Genomic DNA, 16,635 nt, shown 5'->3' with positions numbered 1-16,635 from the left:
AAAAAGACCATGGTCCATTAAAATTTCTGGAGCTTTATCATATGAGCTATATCTATGCTGAGTCTCTCCTTCCAACCTCTCCTAGAACAAGGACATCCCCCAGTCATGTGCCATCCAGGGACAAACTTAACAGGGGATGGAGATTTTCAACCAAAAGCAAACTTAATTGGATATGAGCTTTTTGGAGACCACCTGTGCTGGGGTAACTTAGCTGACAGGCAATGGCAAGCCCCTGAGAGAGTTTGAAGATAGTTTACATCACTCACAGACCGTGCTTGCATACATGTGGCCCTTTATGCTGAAGGGGAGACACTAGTAAATGCAAGGCAAAGTTCAAACTCAGCAGTGCTACGATACCTGGCAAGTTACCAAGGCAGAAGTCCCATTCCTTAAACAGGGGGCACAAGTGAAGTTTTCACTATAGTTGGAAGTCTGGACTTTCCTTCTAGGTTGGACACATTACACTTTCAAGAGCAAGAACCACATAGGTTCCCAAAGCCAGGGGCAGGTGGGGAAAGGATAGCAAATGTTACTGGGCACAGCCTAGAGATACTTTTCCAAATTTTAGCTTCTCCCCTGAAGTTCTCTGGTCACAGAAAGGCTAGGAGTGAGGATTAACCACTCTCATCCACTCTGGGGGTACAGTGAGAATTTTCAGCCTGACACAAACAAAATAGTGCATAGAAACTACCTACCTGCCAGAGCAAGAAGTCACTCAGCCGCACTTCTCCAGAAGTCCGTATCAAGATATCAGGATGAGGAGAGTGGTTGGTATAGAGGCACTTATCAAGCAGAGACTCAGAGATATCGCTAAGGTGAACGGGAGGAGACAAAAAGAAGTACACATCTCTTTTTGTAGTATTCCTGTGGTGAACTTCCAAACATAAGGCTTCCCAGTTTATAAAACACCATCAAAAACACTAGCCAATACTACCTGGTACACAGAAGGCCCTCAACAAACATTTGCTAAATTAAAAAATGATTTTTAATCTGGCTGGTGTATGCTGCTCCAAGAATACCATTTACCTGTCCTACCAATTACCTAGAAGCAGAATTTGGAATCTCCAAATGGCTAAGAGTTGTATCTCGGAAAGGGTCCAGAAGACAAAATTTCTTGGTAAGAACATGTTTCTGGGCAGACAGTCAAGAAAGCAGAAAGATCTGGGTTGAGTGTTCAAAATTAAACTCTATACTTATTAGTTGTGCACCTTTGGGCAAGTTACTTCATCTCTCTGTCATCTTACTGCAAAACACAGAGGGAGCTTTATTTTCTGTCTCATCACAAAGGAAACAGTATGATTATCACTGGGCATGAGGAAGGGCGCTGTTCTGAATTCCCTGATAATCTGACAGTCTTGTCTCAGCAGCTCTTAATTCTTAATTCTCATGCTCTTAATTCTCTAATTAAGGTATGTGAGACCCTGTATAAGTCACATAATTTCTCAGTTGTTATTTCTGAAATGGGCCCATTTATCCTACCTACCTAATAGGTTATTGTGAGAGAGTCAAAGGAAATGAAAAAATAGATTTGAGTGTACTTTGGGAACTATAAAGTGCCATATAAATAAAGAATAATAAAGACCGGGCGTGGTGGCTCATGCCTGTAATCATAGCACTCTGGGAGGCTGAGGCAGGTGGATCACTCAAGGTAGGGAGTTTGAAACCAGCCTGAGCAAGAGCAAGACCCTGTCTCTACTATAAATAGAAAGAAATTAATTGGCCAACAAATATATATAGAAAAAATTAGCCGGGCATGGTGGCGCATGCCTGTAGTCCCAGCTACTCGGGAGGCTGAGGCAGGAGGATTGCTTGAGCCCAGGAGTTTGAGGTTGCTGTGAGCTGGGCTGACGCCATGGCATTCTAGTCCGGGCAACAGAGTGAGACTCTGTCTCAAAAAACAAACATAGATATAAGTGTTCGAGGTAGATGAACAGGAGCTGGAATCCAGGTTGTTCTGCTTAGTACCTTATGTGACTTTCAGAAGGTCAATTAACCTTTTTTTTTTTTTTTTTTTTTTTTTTGAGATAGAGTCTCATTCTGTTGCCTGGGCTAGAGTGCCGTGGCGTCAGCCTAGCTCACAGCAACCTCAAACTCCTGGGATCAAGTAATCCTTCTGCCTCAGCCTCCCGAGTAGCTGGGACTACAGGCATGTGCCACCATGCCCGGCTAATTTTATATATATATTAGTTGGCCAATTAATTTCTTTCTATTTGTAGTAGAGACGGGGTCTCGCTCTTGCTTAGGCTGGTTTCGAACTCCTGACCTCGAGCAATCAGCCCACCTCGGCCTCCCAGAGTGCTCCATTAATCTTTTAAAACCTTAACTTGGGCTGGAACAGTGGCTCACTCGTGTAATTCTAGTACTCTGGGAGGCCGAGGCGGGTGGATCACTCAAGGTCATGATAAAGTCTTAGCCTAGTACCTGCCTAATAATAAAGTCCAGTAATATTGGCTATTATTAATTTTTATTTTTATACTGCCTTATTGTTCATTTCAACCTTCCTATGAGATAGTCAGTATATCATAGTGAATGACACCATAGGTTGAAATCTTGGCCCCAAGGTTTGCCAACTACGTGAAATTGGACAAGTTACTTTACCTGTTCTCAGTATTCTCATCTTTAAAACAGGCATTAAAAATAGTATCTACCTTACAGGATCTAAGGAGTAAATACATGCAGAATATTTAGTAAATGTCTGGCACAGAGTAAATGTTCAGTAAATATTAGGAATTATTATTATTAGTAGTAGTAGTAGTAGTAGTATTTTTGAGACAGAGTCTCGCTTTGTTGGCCAAGCTAGAGTGAGTGCCACGGCATCAGCCTAGCTCACAGCAACCTCAAACTCCTGGGAGCCTAGCTCACAGCAACCTCAAACTCCTGGGCTCAAGCGATCCTCCTGCCTCAGCCTCCCAAATAGCTGGGACTACAGGCATGTGCCACCATGCCCGGCTAATTTTTCTATATATATATTAGTTGGCCAATTTCTTTCTATTTATAGTAGAGACAGATGGTGTCTCACTCTTGCTCAGGCTGGTTTCGAACTCCTGACCTCGAGCAATCTGCCCACCTCAGCCTCCCAGAGTGTTAGGATTATAGGCGTGAGCCACCTCGCCCAGCCAGGAATTATTATTATTAACACTATTGTTTAATAAAGAAGACAGAGGCCTACAGGGGTTAAGTGATCTATTCAAGGATACTCAGTGGAATAGAGTTTATTAACTAGCTGGGCGTGGTGGTTCACACCTGTAATCCTAGCTCTCTGGGAGGCTGAGGCGGGTGGATCGCTCAAGGTCAGGAGTTCAAAACCAGCCTGAGTAAGAACGAGACCCTGTCTCTACTAAAAATAGAAAGAAATTAATTGGCCAACTAAAAAATAAAAATTAGCCGGGCATGGTGGCACATGCCTGTAGTCCTAGCTACTCGGGAGGCTGAGGCAGTAGGATCACTTGATCCCAGGAGTTTGAGGTTGCTGTGGGCTAGGCAGATGCCACGGGACTCACTCTAGCCAGAGCAACAAAGTAAGACTCTGTCTCAAAAAAAAAAAAAGAGTTTATTAACTATCCTTAAGGCTCAACCTAATTTCTTCTTCTGTAATTCCAAACTCACAAAACATTATTTCTTTAATTTCTAATAAATAAAAAGTATACCCTGGAAGAAAGAAAATGAGGAGGTGGATGGTGGTGATGAGAGATCAAGAAAATTCCAGCTATTAGAAGTGCAGATAAAACAGCAACTCAAAGTACTGTTGGGAGAAATAAATAAAAAGAAGTGTAGAGGCTGCTCGTGGTGGCTCACGCCTGTAATCCTACCACTCTGCGAGACTGAGGTGGGTGGATTGCTCAGGTCAGGAGTTAGAAACCAGCCTGAGCAAGACCCTGTCTCTACTATAAATAGAAATAAATTAATTGGCCAACTAATATATATAGAAAAAATTAGCCGGGCATGGTGGTGCATGCCTGTAGTCCCAGCTACTCAGGAGGTTGAGGCAGTAGGTTTGCTTGAGCCCAGGAGTTTGAGGTTGCTGTGAGCTAGGCTGACCCATGGCACTCACTCTAGCCTGGGCAACAAAGTGAGACACTGTCTCAAAAAAAATAAAATAAAAATAAAAAAAGAAGTTTAGAACCTAACTGTAATTAACTCATTAACTTTGTGTTATAAATGTAGGTTTGTCTAAATTTGAATAACGTAAAGTGCACCAGCTGAGGCCCTGCAGAGCCCCGTGTGAGTGGAACACCAGGCTTTGGGAGTTGATCGGTTGAGACATCAGCCTCCTGACCCTGGTGACACTGCCCAACCCACACCCTTCCTGCGTGACTAATCCCACACAGGCAACTTACTAAACCGTGCAGGACAGTTATGGCAAAACTGGCTGGACAAGAAGCAGGAGATAAGGTTAGTAGTTATTGCAATGTGGTATGAAGGTAGAGCACACTGGCCTAGGAGTCAAGATCATAGTCGTAAGCACTAGTCCTAAGCATGAATGCACGTTAAATCTGCTTGCCAAATAGCTTTCTTTCCAGCATAAACACTTGTCCCATATTATTTTTTATATATTATTTCACACATACAAAAGATTATTCAAAACAAAAATTATAAAGCATAATATAATGAACTATGAAATCACTCCAAAGCATTTTAAAATTACCAATAATGTGCATCTATTTATATAGCCCTCTTCCATCTCATCCTCCTGCCTGCTCTTACCACTGCCAATTTAATCAGTCTTTTTTTTCCCCAACAGCTAATTTTTAATCTACATCTTAAATGACCTCTCCACAGCATATGATACCCTTGTTCCCATGAGTCCCATGCCCCTCCCCAACCAGCAACAACAAATTCCCTTTCTTCTTGGCTCCTGTAACACCCAATGCCCTGGTTTTCTTGCTACCTTTCTGGTTGTTCATTCTCTTTCGCCTTTAAGGCTCATTCTCCTCTACCCAGCCAATAAAAGGTGGAGTTTGTCAAAATGCCATCCTAGCCCCTCTCTTCTCACTGTAGACTCTCCTTAGCTTCTTCCTGCCCCCTTTGTTCGGTTACCCTACAACTCCACACAAGTAACTCTTAACTGTCAACCTGATGTCTTTGTTTCACACCTACAGGATATCTTTTTTTTTTTTTTGAGACAGAGTCTCACTTGTTGCCCAGGCTATAGTGAGTGCCGTGGCATCAGCCTAGCTCACATCAACCTCAAACTCCTGGGCTCAAGTAATCCTCCTGCCTCAGCCTCCCGAGTAGCTGGGACTATAGGCATGCGCCACCATGCCCAGCTAATTTTTTAAATATATATATATATATATTAGTTGGCCAATTAATTTCTTTCTATTTATAGTAGAAACAGGGTCTCGCTCTTGCTCATGCTGGTTTTGAACTCCTGACCTTGAGCAATCCGCCCGCCTCGGCCTCCCAGAGTGCTAGGATCACAGGCGTGAGCCACCACGCCCGGCCCCTACAGGATATCTAAACCCAAACCCCTGACCCTCTTCCTTAAACTGGATCCTCCTTTCCTGGTTCCCTAGCACAGTAAAGAGCACCACTACCCACTGTTATATAGGTCAAAAACCCTGGGATCACCCTCAACACATTCTTTTCCCAGAATTAGCAACATAGTGGAATCCTAATTAAGTTCTATTGATTTTACCTACTTGATAGCTCTTGATGCAGTTTACTGTATCCATTCCAGCACCACCACCATAATCCAAGCTCCCTTCCACCTACTCTCTACTGGAATTATTCCAACAGCCTTTTAGCAATCAATTAGCTCCTCCCACTTCCTGCCTCTTTACCTAGTTACTGCTTATTCTTCCATCTTAGGTCACTTATTTCCTCAGGGTAGCCTTCCCTACCAGGTCCATTCCTCTTATTATCCCCTTTTGTACCATGTACCAATGCCTTTATAGCACTTATCACCATTATAATTTTATGCTAATTTGTATAATCTTGATTAATGTCTGTTTCCCTTGCCAGAACTCCATAAGGCAGGAAATATGTATTTTTATCCCCTGTGTACAGCAGTGTGTTTACCTATAGTTGGTTTAAAAAATATTTGTTGAATGAATGAATGATTGATTGAATGAACTATGTGGCACAGAAAGATCACTCAGTGTTTGGGAGGGAAAGACACTCACAAAATAGCCTTAAAAACTATCTCCTTTCCTTCTTATCTAATTCCATTCTCAATGAGCAACTTCTTGATTTTTAATTTAGTTTCCCAGGTCAATTGAATTACACCCAAGATGAGGGTCAGAAAAATCCCTGGGTCCCAAGATCTCATATAATAGAGGTAAAGGATGAGAACTCTAGAATCAGACAGTTTTATTTTTTTATTTTTTTTGAGACAGAGTCTCGCTTTGTTGCCCAGGCTAGAGTGAGTGCCGTGGTGTCAGCCTAGCTCACAGCAACCTCAAACTCCTGGGCTCAAGCAATCCTCCTGTCTCAGCCTCCCAAGTGGCTGGGACTACAGGCATGCACCACCATGCCCGGCTAATTTTTTCCATATATATTAGTTGGCCAATTAATTTCTTTCTATTTATAGTAGAGACAGGGTCTCGCTCAAGCTGGTTTTGAACTCCTGACCTCGAGTAATCTGCCCACCTCAGCCTCCAAGAGTGCTAGGTAGAATCAGACAGTTTTAGATATGAATACCAGCTCTGGTACTTACTAGTAGAATGACCATGGGCAAGTCACTTCAATGCTGACCTCAGTTTTCTCATGTATAAAATGGATAACAGACTTGAATCTCTCACACACAAGGTTCATTACATAATAAAATACAGATCATAACACAATATCTGGGTTATTTATTAATCCTATTATTTTCCTATTATTAGTTTAATAATATTATTACTAATAGTTACATTAATAGTAACATGAGAGGGATCGAATAGATGGATTTCAAAGTCCCTCCCAAGCTCTAATAATTAGGATTCCACTATGCTGCTAATCATTAACATATTTTCTTTTTTAAAAATATGAATATGAAAAATATGAATCTTGTTTGGGAGATTCCCCCTTAAATCTTTCCACATGCACCCCTGATTTGACCTCTGGCCAAGTTCATGGCATAGGAGGGGTCTTATCTTTTGGTATATGTAAGTTACCACATGAAAACTTTGGAATACCTGGGATCCAGCAGGCCTTGCTCTACACCCCAGGCCATCTCTCTCACGGCATTGCTGATCTCATGACGGGATGTGTATGCAAAGCAGACATTCAGGAAACATCTGAGTTGGAAAGAACAGAATAATTTACCAAAGGACAGGGACTGATGACTGCAGTCACTGAGTACAGAGCAGCCCTTCCCTGGAAGAACAAACACACACCAAAGGTTAACTGTGCATACCTCTGAAAGCTGAGATTATGAGTTTTTTGTGGTTTCCATGTTTTCTTGGAATAAACATGTTATTAGTTTTATAATAAGACAAAGACTAAATGGCTCTTATTGCCCTCCTACCCCTCTCCCCTTCTACTGCCAACCAGCTTTCAGAGGATGTGAATCCATTGTGATATTAGCAGAAGAAAAGGAAAATAGGAAGGAGATCTAATGCAAAACAAAACCAGTGCCAAATACAAGTTCTACTCCAAAACTACACAAAATCAAGCTTAGATTATTGAACTCTTCCCCTCTGGATCTGTATGACCTCCCAAGGTCATTCTATCTATAGGTTAAAGGGGAGGAACACAAAATAAACTTTTTTAATTTTTCTTTTTTAAATGTTATATATATGAAGGGTGGGTGGTTTGTGAGGAGAGGTGCTCAGTTGCCTTGTTTTCGTTGAGACAGAGTCTTAATTGCTGCCCTGGGTAGAATGCAGAGGTGCCATTGTCCTGTAACCTCTGACTCCTAGGCTGTAAGCAAGCAATCTTACTGCCTCAGCCTCCTGGGTAGCTGGGACTACAGGCATGCGCCACCATGCCCGGCTAATTTTTTATATATATTTTTAGTTGTCCAGCTAATTTCTTTCTATTTTTTTAGCAGAGATGGGGTCTCGCTCTTGCTCAGGCTGGTCTCAAACTCCTAAGCTCAAATCATCCACCTGCCTCTGCCTCCCAGAGTGGTAGGATTACAGGCCTGAGCCACTGTGCCTGGCCTGAATAAGAATTTCTTGAAGGATCTAGCTTCAGAAAGACAGGGATGAAAACTGCTACACTCCCATCCCATTCCTTGCCAAGTTAAAAATAATATATATACACACACACACACACACACACACACACACACACATACACACACATACATATATAAACATATACTTATATATAGTATATATAATTGATAATTGGGGGAGCAGGCACTTTTCAGCATGAGAAACTGTGTGTGTATGTCTGTATACATACATATAATATGGTATTGCAGAATCATCTCTGGTCTGTCCCACAGATGGAAGGAGAAATCTCTAATTATCTCAAACTATGCCCTCATTGTCACTTACACCAAATGCAGACCAAAGAATGCCTGATATCTCCCTAATACCAGCAGGGAGTCCAGCAAAGATTGCTACAGGTCCCAAAGGGAAATCTGAGAACTTACTTGTTGTAGTTCTTAGTGGTCTGTATAGCTTGTGCAATCAACTCCTGGAGATCCAAGGGCAATAAATGCAGATCACCCAAAACCCGGATACACACCCCATGCTTCTGCAGTTTCTCCCTGATGGGGGGGAAAAGGAGGCAGGGTTGGCAGAGAGCACCTGCTGAGCTGGAGAGAACAAGGTGCTTACATAATAACCAATTACCAGTTTTGGGGTAACTTCCTGTGTGTCAAGCACTGTTCTACCTGTATTATTTCACTGCATCCCCTCAACAATTCTGAAAGGAATTTACTACAGTGTTGAGGCTTAGATAGTCGGATAGGGACATATAACAGTGTTGCAGCTCAGCTAGGACAGTCAGAGACTGTCACATAGTCATCAAATGCTGTGTCAGGACTGAAAGCCAGGTCTGTCTGATTTGAGAACCCAAACTCTTTCACCACATATTACACTGCCTCGTGTACTTCTTGGCAAGTTGCATTTTATGTATTCTATATTTGTCCCATTTTGACAAGTGAGTAAACTCCTCAAAAGCAAGAGATTTATCATTGGTTACTTCTGTTATGTTCTGCTGAAATAGGATGATAATAGTGACAGCTAACATTAACTATATAAACTATATGTTTACTATGTGCCAGACATTATTCTAAGTACTTTACGCACAACAATATATTCCACCCTCACACCAAGGATTATCATTCCCCTTTACAGATGAGGAAACTGAGGCAAAAGGAGGTTAGATACATGTCCTCTTAATCCTGACATTATATTGGTTCCACACGGTGACTCCCAAACCCTGCATATGGTAAGAATGAATTTTGTTACCCTATCAGCTTCTCTCACCTGGGAATGCTATGGAGAAACTGAACACTTCATGTTTGGAAAATGGCAGCTTAAATAAGTGTATCAGAGGACCCTGACCCAGAGCTGAAAGCCACATCCATAGCCTGTCCACCCAATATAACTTTCAACCATATTTCTTCAAGATTTGTGAAGCAAGATCTAATCAATTACTTTTAAGAATGTACTGGAGACAAACATATAGTCCAATCAAGGCAAATATCTGAATAACAAGATCTAGATTCAAGTCCTAATGCCCCCACTTACTAGAGACCTTGCGTCAACACTTGGTCTCTCTTGAGCCTCAAGATCTACCCGCCCCTCAATGCTTGTAAACTGAGAGTGACCACTGCCCCTGCAACAGTATCCTCACAGGCTTGTGTTAAGTGAGAATAGGTACATGAGAGTGCTTACTCTCAGACAGCAGGTGCAAGATTTTGGGGAGGTCTGTATAGGAGAAGGAATGGCAAAAGCCCTGGGGAGGAGCCAGAAGATCTGAGTTCCCAACCTGGCTCTGCTGCTAGCTTGCTGTGTGAACATGAGCAAGCCTTTCTCTTCTCTAGGGCTCAGTTTCCCAACTGATGAACTTGAACTAAACCAGTGATTTTACAACTTTCTTCTAGCCAAAGAACTCTTTCTTCAAATCAAATCCTATATGAAGGTCCAACATATAAAATGGATAAATGCAAACCAGCACCCTATGCCCCACTTCTGACAGGTTTTTTTCACATCCACTCCCTTAGAACTCTGGGGTTCTATAGCACATTATTGGCAAAGCACCTCTGTGGTGTCTTTTCTACTTTTTTTATTAGATACAGGGTCTTGTTCTGTTGCCTAGTCTGGAGTACAGTGGCATGATCATAGCTTGCTGTAACTTTGAACTCCTGGGCTGAAGTATTCATCTACAGGTGTGCACCACCATGCCCAGCTAATTTTTAAAATTGTTTGTAGAGACAGGGTCTCACTATGTTGCCAAGGCTGGTCTCAAACTCCTGGCCTCAAGTGATCTTCCTGCCTCAGCCTCTCAAAGCACTGAGATTACAGGCATGAGCCACTGTGCCAGCATGAATTTTTTTCTTCCGCTGACCAGAACTTCATGATAAATGATTAAATGAGACCATTTTCTCTACTACTGACTGATTAAAGCAATCTCACTAGCAACTCTACTGCGAAGCACTTTGATCATGCAGGAATTTTAAGAATGTGGCCTGTCTCTCATAGCATAGTATACAATAGCTCAGCTCTAGAGCCAGAAGGACCTAGGTACATACTTTGGCTCTGCCTGTCTGATAGCTGTGTGACCCAGGATATATACCTTAACTTTTCTGGTTTTTATTTAGGTTAATAATACCTTTCTCATGGGATAATGTGACTATTAAATTAGAATATATTTCAGGCTGGTACATAGTAAGCACTTAAGAAAGGTTAAGATTAATGTGCAGTAAGAAGAATTTTTTTTTTTTTTTGAGACAGAGTCTTGCTTTGTTGCCCAGGCTAGAGTGAGTGCCATGGCGTCAGTCTAGCTCACAGCAACCTCAAACTCCTAGGCTCAAGCAATCCTGCTGCCTCAGCCTCCCTAGTAGCTGGGACTATAGGCATGCGCCACCATGCCCGGCTAATTTTTTCTGTATATATTAGTTGGCCAATTAATTTCTTTCTATTTATAGTAGAGACGGGGTCTCATCTCGCTCTTGCTTAGGCTGGTTTTGAACTCCTGACCTCGAGCAATCTGCCCGCCTCGGCCTCCCAGAGTGCTAGGATTACAGGCATGAGCCACCGTACCCAGCCTCAGTAAGAAGAATTTGGACACATGGGATGTGTCCCCCATCCCCAGGCCCTTTGGTGTAAACTCTGAGCTGCATAGGCTCTGCTAGGGACTAGGGAGCAATGTCTGTGGCCCAGAGTTCCACCATCCTAATATAGACAGAAAGAGGCCTGGCTATCCTCTCCCCCACCTGTCGTTCTAGGCCCATCTTCACTGGAGTTTTAGGCTTGCTGTTTTCTCATCTTCCCAGTCCTGGTATAGGTAGGTGCTAGGTACACATCAGTTATAATAGTGACTCTGGGGCAATTCTGGTGAGGGCTCCACACTTTCAAGTGAACAATATCCACAGAACTTCCTCTTTGCACGTTTCTAGCTTTGTTCCCTAAGTTAAGCCTAAACTTAATGACAGCTAAAAATGGTACTGAAGCTACAGCTAAGAACAGTACTGACACTTCCCCATAAAAGCCACTTATGCACCATCCCATCCTCCCAAGAGACTCTGCAGTGGCAGAATAGTAACTTTTAGTGATCATTATGCAGAGAAAATGAATTCCTCAATGTTTCTTTCACTCCATTCCCTTGGCCACAGCTCATTGGTTCTTGGGTAGAAATTTGATAGAAAGTGGGCCAATTAAGGGACTTAATTCATTCTGGGCTACTCTTTTGAAGTAGAGAAAGCTGGTCTGCAGAGAGAGAAGGAAGTAAATATATGAAGAGTTTCTACCTAATGGATTTTAATTCCTGGTTTTAGTTTTGCTTGAGGCTGGCTGTACTTGACCTTGAATTCTGTGAAATACTTCAAGATCCTCAGATAAATGCCAAAAAGAAAGAAAGAAAAGGCAGGGAAGAAAGGGAGGAAGGGAAGAAAGGTAGGAAAGGAGGGAACAGAGGGAGGGAAGGAAGGAGAAGAAGGGGAGGAAGACAAACTAGCTTGCATTTCTGATATTTGTCACTAAAAACATCTAATTAATATTAAAAGGATTTGAAGTCCCTTAAATAAGCTTCAGATAACAGAGTTGGGAGGGTTAGGGTGAGACTGGGTGGTAGAAGAACAAGCTCTCCCCCTGATAGCATCTTACTGTTCTTCCATCAAGCGGGTGAACTTCTGCCGGGCCAGGTCCATCAGCCCGTCTACCTCACTCTTGGAGCGTTTGAAGTTCTCAATGCTGAATGCGTAGACTGTCACCTCTAGGATGCCCAGGTTCAAACACCAGCGCAGAGTCTAAGAGGGAAGAAGGCAAGGAGCTAGGATACAGGGAAGAGCAAGAAGGGAAATAAGAGATATTTCAGCCCTGACTCAGAGTTAGAGATGGGAGGTAGACTTTTCTCCTCTCCAAACCTGGGTAAAAGCTAGGATAACATCAGTGTTTATGTCAAAATAATGAACTAAATAAGCAGAAAGTCACTATTAAAAAAAAATGAAAAATATGATCTTAGTGAATGCTGATGTCACTGTGGTTTACTGGAAAGAACTGTTCACTGAATATATAAAGACCTAGGTTCTAGTCCCTGAGTCCATCATGCACTACCTACCATGTGATGGTAGGCAAACCTTTTAACCTCTCTGGGCCTAAGTTTCCTTATCTGTAAAACAGGATCATAAGAAAGAAATTAATGGGCCAACTAATATATATAGAAAAAGTTAGCCAGGCGTGGTGGTGCATGCCTGTAGTCCCAGCTACTCGGGAGGCTGAGGCAGGAAGATCGCTTGAGCCCAGGAGTTTGAAGTTGCTGTGAGCTAGGCTGATGCCATGGCACTCACTCTACCCTGGGCAACAAAGCAAGACTCTGTCTCAAAAAAAAACAAAACAAAAAACAGGATCATAGTCCATCCCTCACAAGGTGGCTAACAAACAATAAAAAAACACAAGGTATTACAGCATAACTTCATTATTCTGATAAATTGAGAGGCTGATGCATTAAAAGAATAAAAGCAACTGGACAGCTGTTAGCATTTAATAGTCTGCAAAGGGTTTATATTTGGTATTGTTTGGCCCTTAAGCTTTTACATCTCTTAGCATGGAGGATGAAAAAAGTTGTACATCGTTGCTTGAGAATCTATACATTTAGACCGGATTTGTATTTGCACTGTCAGTATGGCAAGTAAGTGAAAAAATGTTAATGCACTATTGGGTTTTTTATTTCTTTTTTTTTCAGCTTATCCCAGGGCTGAAAACCTCAATTTATGGTCATGACAATGGGGATTTTTTTAAATGTCTACATTCTTTATAATAGACTGTTGGAAGACTCCTTGGCTGTCCTTTTAAGTGCCTGGCTTACTGTAATTTCATGTATTTGCCATTTACTGGAATGGAGTTTTTATTTGAGGAAGAATTTGGGATTATTCCTCTGTTTGAAAAAGAGGCTTGCTGTAATGTCACAGAAAACCTTTTTAAAGTGGATCTGTAATAGAAAATTGTAGATGCACTTTGCAGCAGTTGGAAAAGAAAAGTGTTGTGATTTGATTAAAATAAACTAAATGTGTTGTCCTCCTAAAATAATAATAATAAAATAAAATAAAAATAAGTGAATGAAACTCAAACATGGTCCTTTGGGACTGTTCTAACTCACTACTAATCAAGGTGGAGAACAAGCTGGAGTTGAGAATAGCAATGTTGAGATGGGGAGCTGGAGGTTATAGAATACATTTGAACAGAACCAAAGAAACAAAGCTGAAGAGTTACCTCTCTAATCCATTAATAGACATATAAGCAAACAAATCCATTGCCACCTTAGGTAAAGGACTAGATGAGGCATAGGATTATATAAACTTAATTTATAAAGGTGATAGAAAGAAGCAATTTTGTTCTTATTTCTGATATTTTGTGCTACTTCATTGGATGATTACTTTTTTTTTCTGAGACAGAGTCTCACTCTGTTGCCTGGGCTAGAGTGCTGTGGCATCATCCTAGCTCACAGCAACCTCAAACTCCTGGGCTCAGGTGATCCTCCTGCCTCAGCCTCCCAAGTAGCTGGGACTACAGGCATGCATCACCATGCCCGGCTAATTTTTCTATATATTTTTAGTTGGCCAATTAATTTCTTTCTATTTTTAGTAGAGACGAGGTCTCGCTCTTGCTCAGGCTGGCCTCAAACTCCTGAGCTTGAGCAATCCACCCGCCTCGGCCTCCCAGAGTGCTAGGATTATAGGCATGAGCCGCGGCACCCGGGGGATGATTACTTTTTTAATGTCATTATAAGATCAATAACTTGCAAGCAAGCAACAAAACAATGAAACCACTATAAAAAACACTTTTTAACCACAGCAAACTCAGGGCCTGGTTTTCTAGCCATGATTGACTTCTCTAAAGACTGTTCACTTTGGGCTCTGCCACCCACACCCACCTCAGCCAGCTTGTTGAAGCCCTGTGAGTGGCCCTCCTGCCGCTCCACCTGGCACTTCTTGGCATAGCGACGGTTCCCATCCATTATGAATGCAATGTGTTTGGGCATCGGGCCTGCCTGTCGAATAAGAAGACAAATGATGAATGGGTCTCATATTCTTCAGGGATAAAAGGGGACACTACACCCTAAGCTGATGAGTTTGGGCTATGTAAGAAAAGCCCTAAGGAAGGGAATTGGCTATTTCATGCTTTTAGCTCGAGTGCAGTGGCATGCTCATAGCTCACTGTAACCTTGAATTTCTGGGCTTAAAAGATCCTCCCACCTCAACCTACCAAGTAGCTGGGACTATAGTCACATGCTACCATGCCTAGCTAATTTTTAATTTTTTTATAGAGACATTTTTATGTTGCCCAAGCTGGTCTCAAACCCCTGGCCTCAAGTGATCCTCCTGCCTTGGCCTCTTAAAGAACTGGGATTATAGGTGTGAACCACTGCACCCAGCTGTATTATCTTCATTCTATAGGTGAAAAAAAAGAGGGCTCAGAGAAGTCAAGTGATTGGCACATGTCACGCAACTAAGAAGAGGCAAAATAGGGATTCAAACTGAGATCTGTCTGCTTCCAGAGTTCATCTTTTTTTTTTTTTTTTTTTTTTTTTTTTTTGAGACAGAGTCTCACTTTGTTGCCCAGGCTAGAGTGAGTGCCGTGGCGTCAGCCTGGCTCACAGCAACCTCAATCTCCGGGGCTCAGCGATCCTTCTGCCTCAGCCTCCCGAGTAGCTGGGACTACAGGCATACGCCACCATGCCCGGCTAATTTTTTTTTTTGTATATATATTTTTAGTTGGTCAATTAATTTCTTTCTATTTTTGGTAGAGACGGGGTCTCGCTCAGGCTGGTTACGAACTCCTGACCTTGAGCAATCCGCCCGCCTCGGCCTCCCAAAGTGCTAGGATTACAGGCGTGAGCCACCACGCCCGGCCCAGAGTTCATCTTTTAATGATATGCCCTGAACTACCACCTTGGTTTCCTCAGTCTCCAACTGGAAGGCAAAGGAAAAATATTTATGGTTATAGTCAAATAGAGAAGGCATATTCCACATAAAAAAGGTACCCACTCCTCACCTCTAACCAATTGCTGGCACATAGGAATTGGGGCCCAATGCTGTTTGGATCCTCTAATTTCCCAAGAAAACCAAATATCAGGATTTTTATTAAAATGTAAATGTCAGGAGCCATTTCAAAGCAAAGACCAAAGATATTTTTTGAGCCAAACAAAACTTATGTGGCTTACAGCAGCTCTGGGTTGTCTCCTACAGCAAAAACAAATCCTTTGCCTATTCTCCCTCACCTGGAGGGGCTCTTCACTGCCTACTTCCCCAGCACTTCTCCAGCATATTCTACTTCTGTCCCACAAATGTAGTCTTTCTGAAAAAATCCAGTCAAGTCCTGTGGCTTGTTCTTGCTAACAAGTCAGTGCAGTGGTTCCCTGAGGAGATACTTTACATTTCCTGGTCTGCTTGAGATCACTCGACATTTGTGTGTGAGTGCATGTGGGGGTATAAGGCTACTGACACATAAGTAGTATGCTTCAGCCTGCTGTTTTGGGCAGAGGATATATTAATAATATTGTTGTGATTTTGAGAGAAAAAGCTGAGGGAAGATCTGAGGAAGCAAGAGGGGTATAGGGAATGGAGTAATCATAGTATTCAAATGGCTGAAAGACAACCCCAATAATACTAGGAGTTAAGAACTGTTAGACATTGTGCTAAGAGCTTTGTATGTATGTTTTATTTCTCATAACAACTCTACAGTTGTTAAAATCACATGCTTAATAAATAATAGGTTAGGACTTTCACCCATGTTTTTCTGCATCCAGAAGCCAAATTCTTACCTTTTGTTCTACTCTCAGATCAAAGAAAGATTAATTATTCTATCCAAATCCAGAGAACAGTACTGGGAACAATGGTTCAAAGTTCTGCAAGGAAGGTTTAACAATCTATGCTGCCTAATGATATTGGTAGGCTTGGGCTTTCTGAAAATGTTAGAGTTAGGATGATAATCTATCAGAAATGTAGACCTGGAAGTTACCTTACAATACTAAGACACTTTTGAGTCCCTTGTGAAATTCCACTAAACATCATGAATTGCTCAAATTTAATAA

At 42.0% G+C, this 16,635-nt stretch overlaps 1 protein-coding gene across 6 annotated transcripts in view; it reads right to left on the bottom strand.

Annotated features, from left to right (window-relative positions):
• DHDDS (dehydrodolichyl diphosphate synthase subunit) overlaps positions 1-16,635 on the bottom strand; it is a 29,060-nt gene that overhangs the window by 11,646 nt on the left and 779 nt on the right. For 5 of the 6 annotated variants that reach the window (XM_012750586.3, XM_012750588.3, XM_012750587.3 and 2 more), the window contains exons 3-7: positions 14,476-14,592; positions 12,210-12,352; positions 8,528-8,644; positions 7,119-7,220; positions 696-810 (exon numbers count right to left, since the gene is read on the bottom strand). In XM_012750586.3, coding sequence (XP_012606040.1) covers positions 696-810; positions 7,119-7,220; positions 8,528-8,644; positions 12,210-12,352; positions 14,476-14,592 — 594 coding nt within the window. The remainder of the gene's footprint in view (positions 1-695; positions 811-7,118; positions 7,221-8,527; positions 8,645-12,209; positions 12,353-14,475; positions 14,593-16,635) is intronic. The other variant, XM_075995440.1, reaches the window with a different exon arrangement.

The sequence above is a fragment of the Microcebus murinus genome, chromosome 2, assembly GCF_040939455.1.
Source record: "Microcebus murinus isolate Inina chromosome 2, M.murinus_Inina_mat1.0, whole genome shotgun sequence".
Taxonomy (NCBI): Eukaryota; Metazoa; Chordata; class Mammalia; order Primates; family Cheirogaleidae; genus Microcebus; species Microcebus murinus.
Note: the sequence above shows the minus strand (reverse complement) of the source record. Positions and strands in the feature narration are given on the sequence as shown.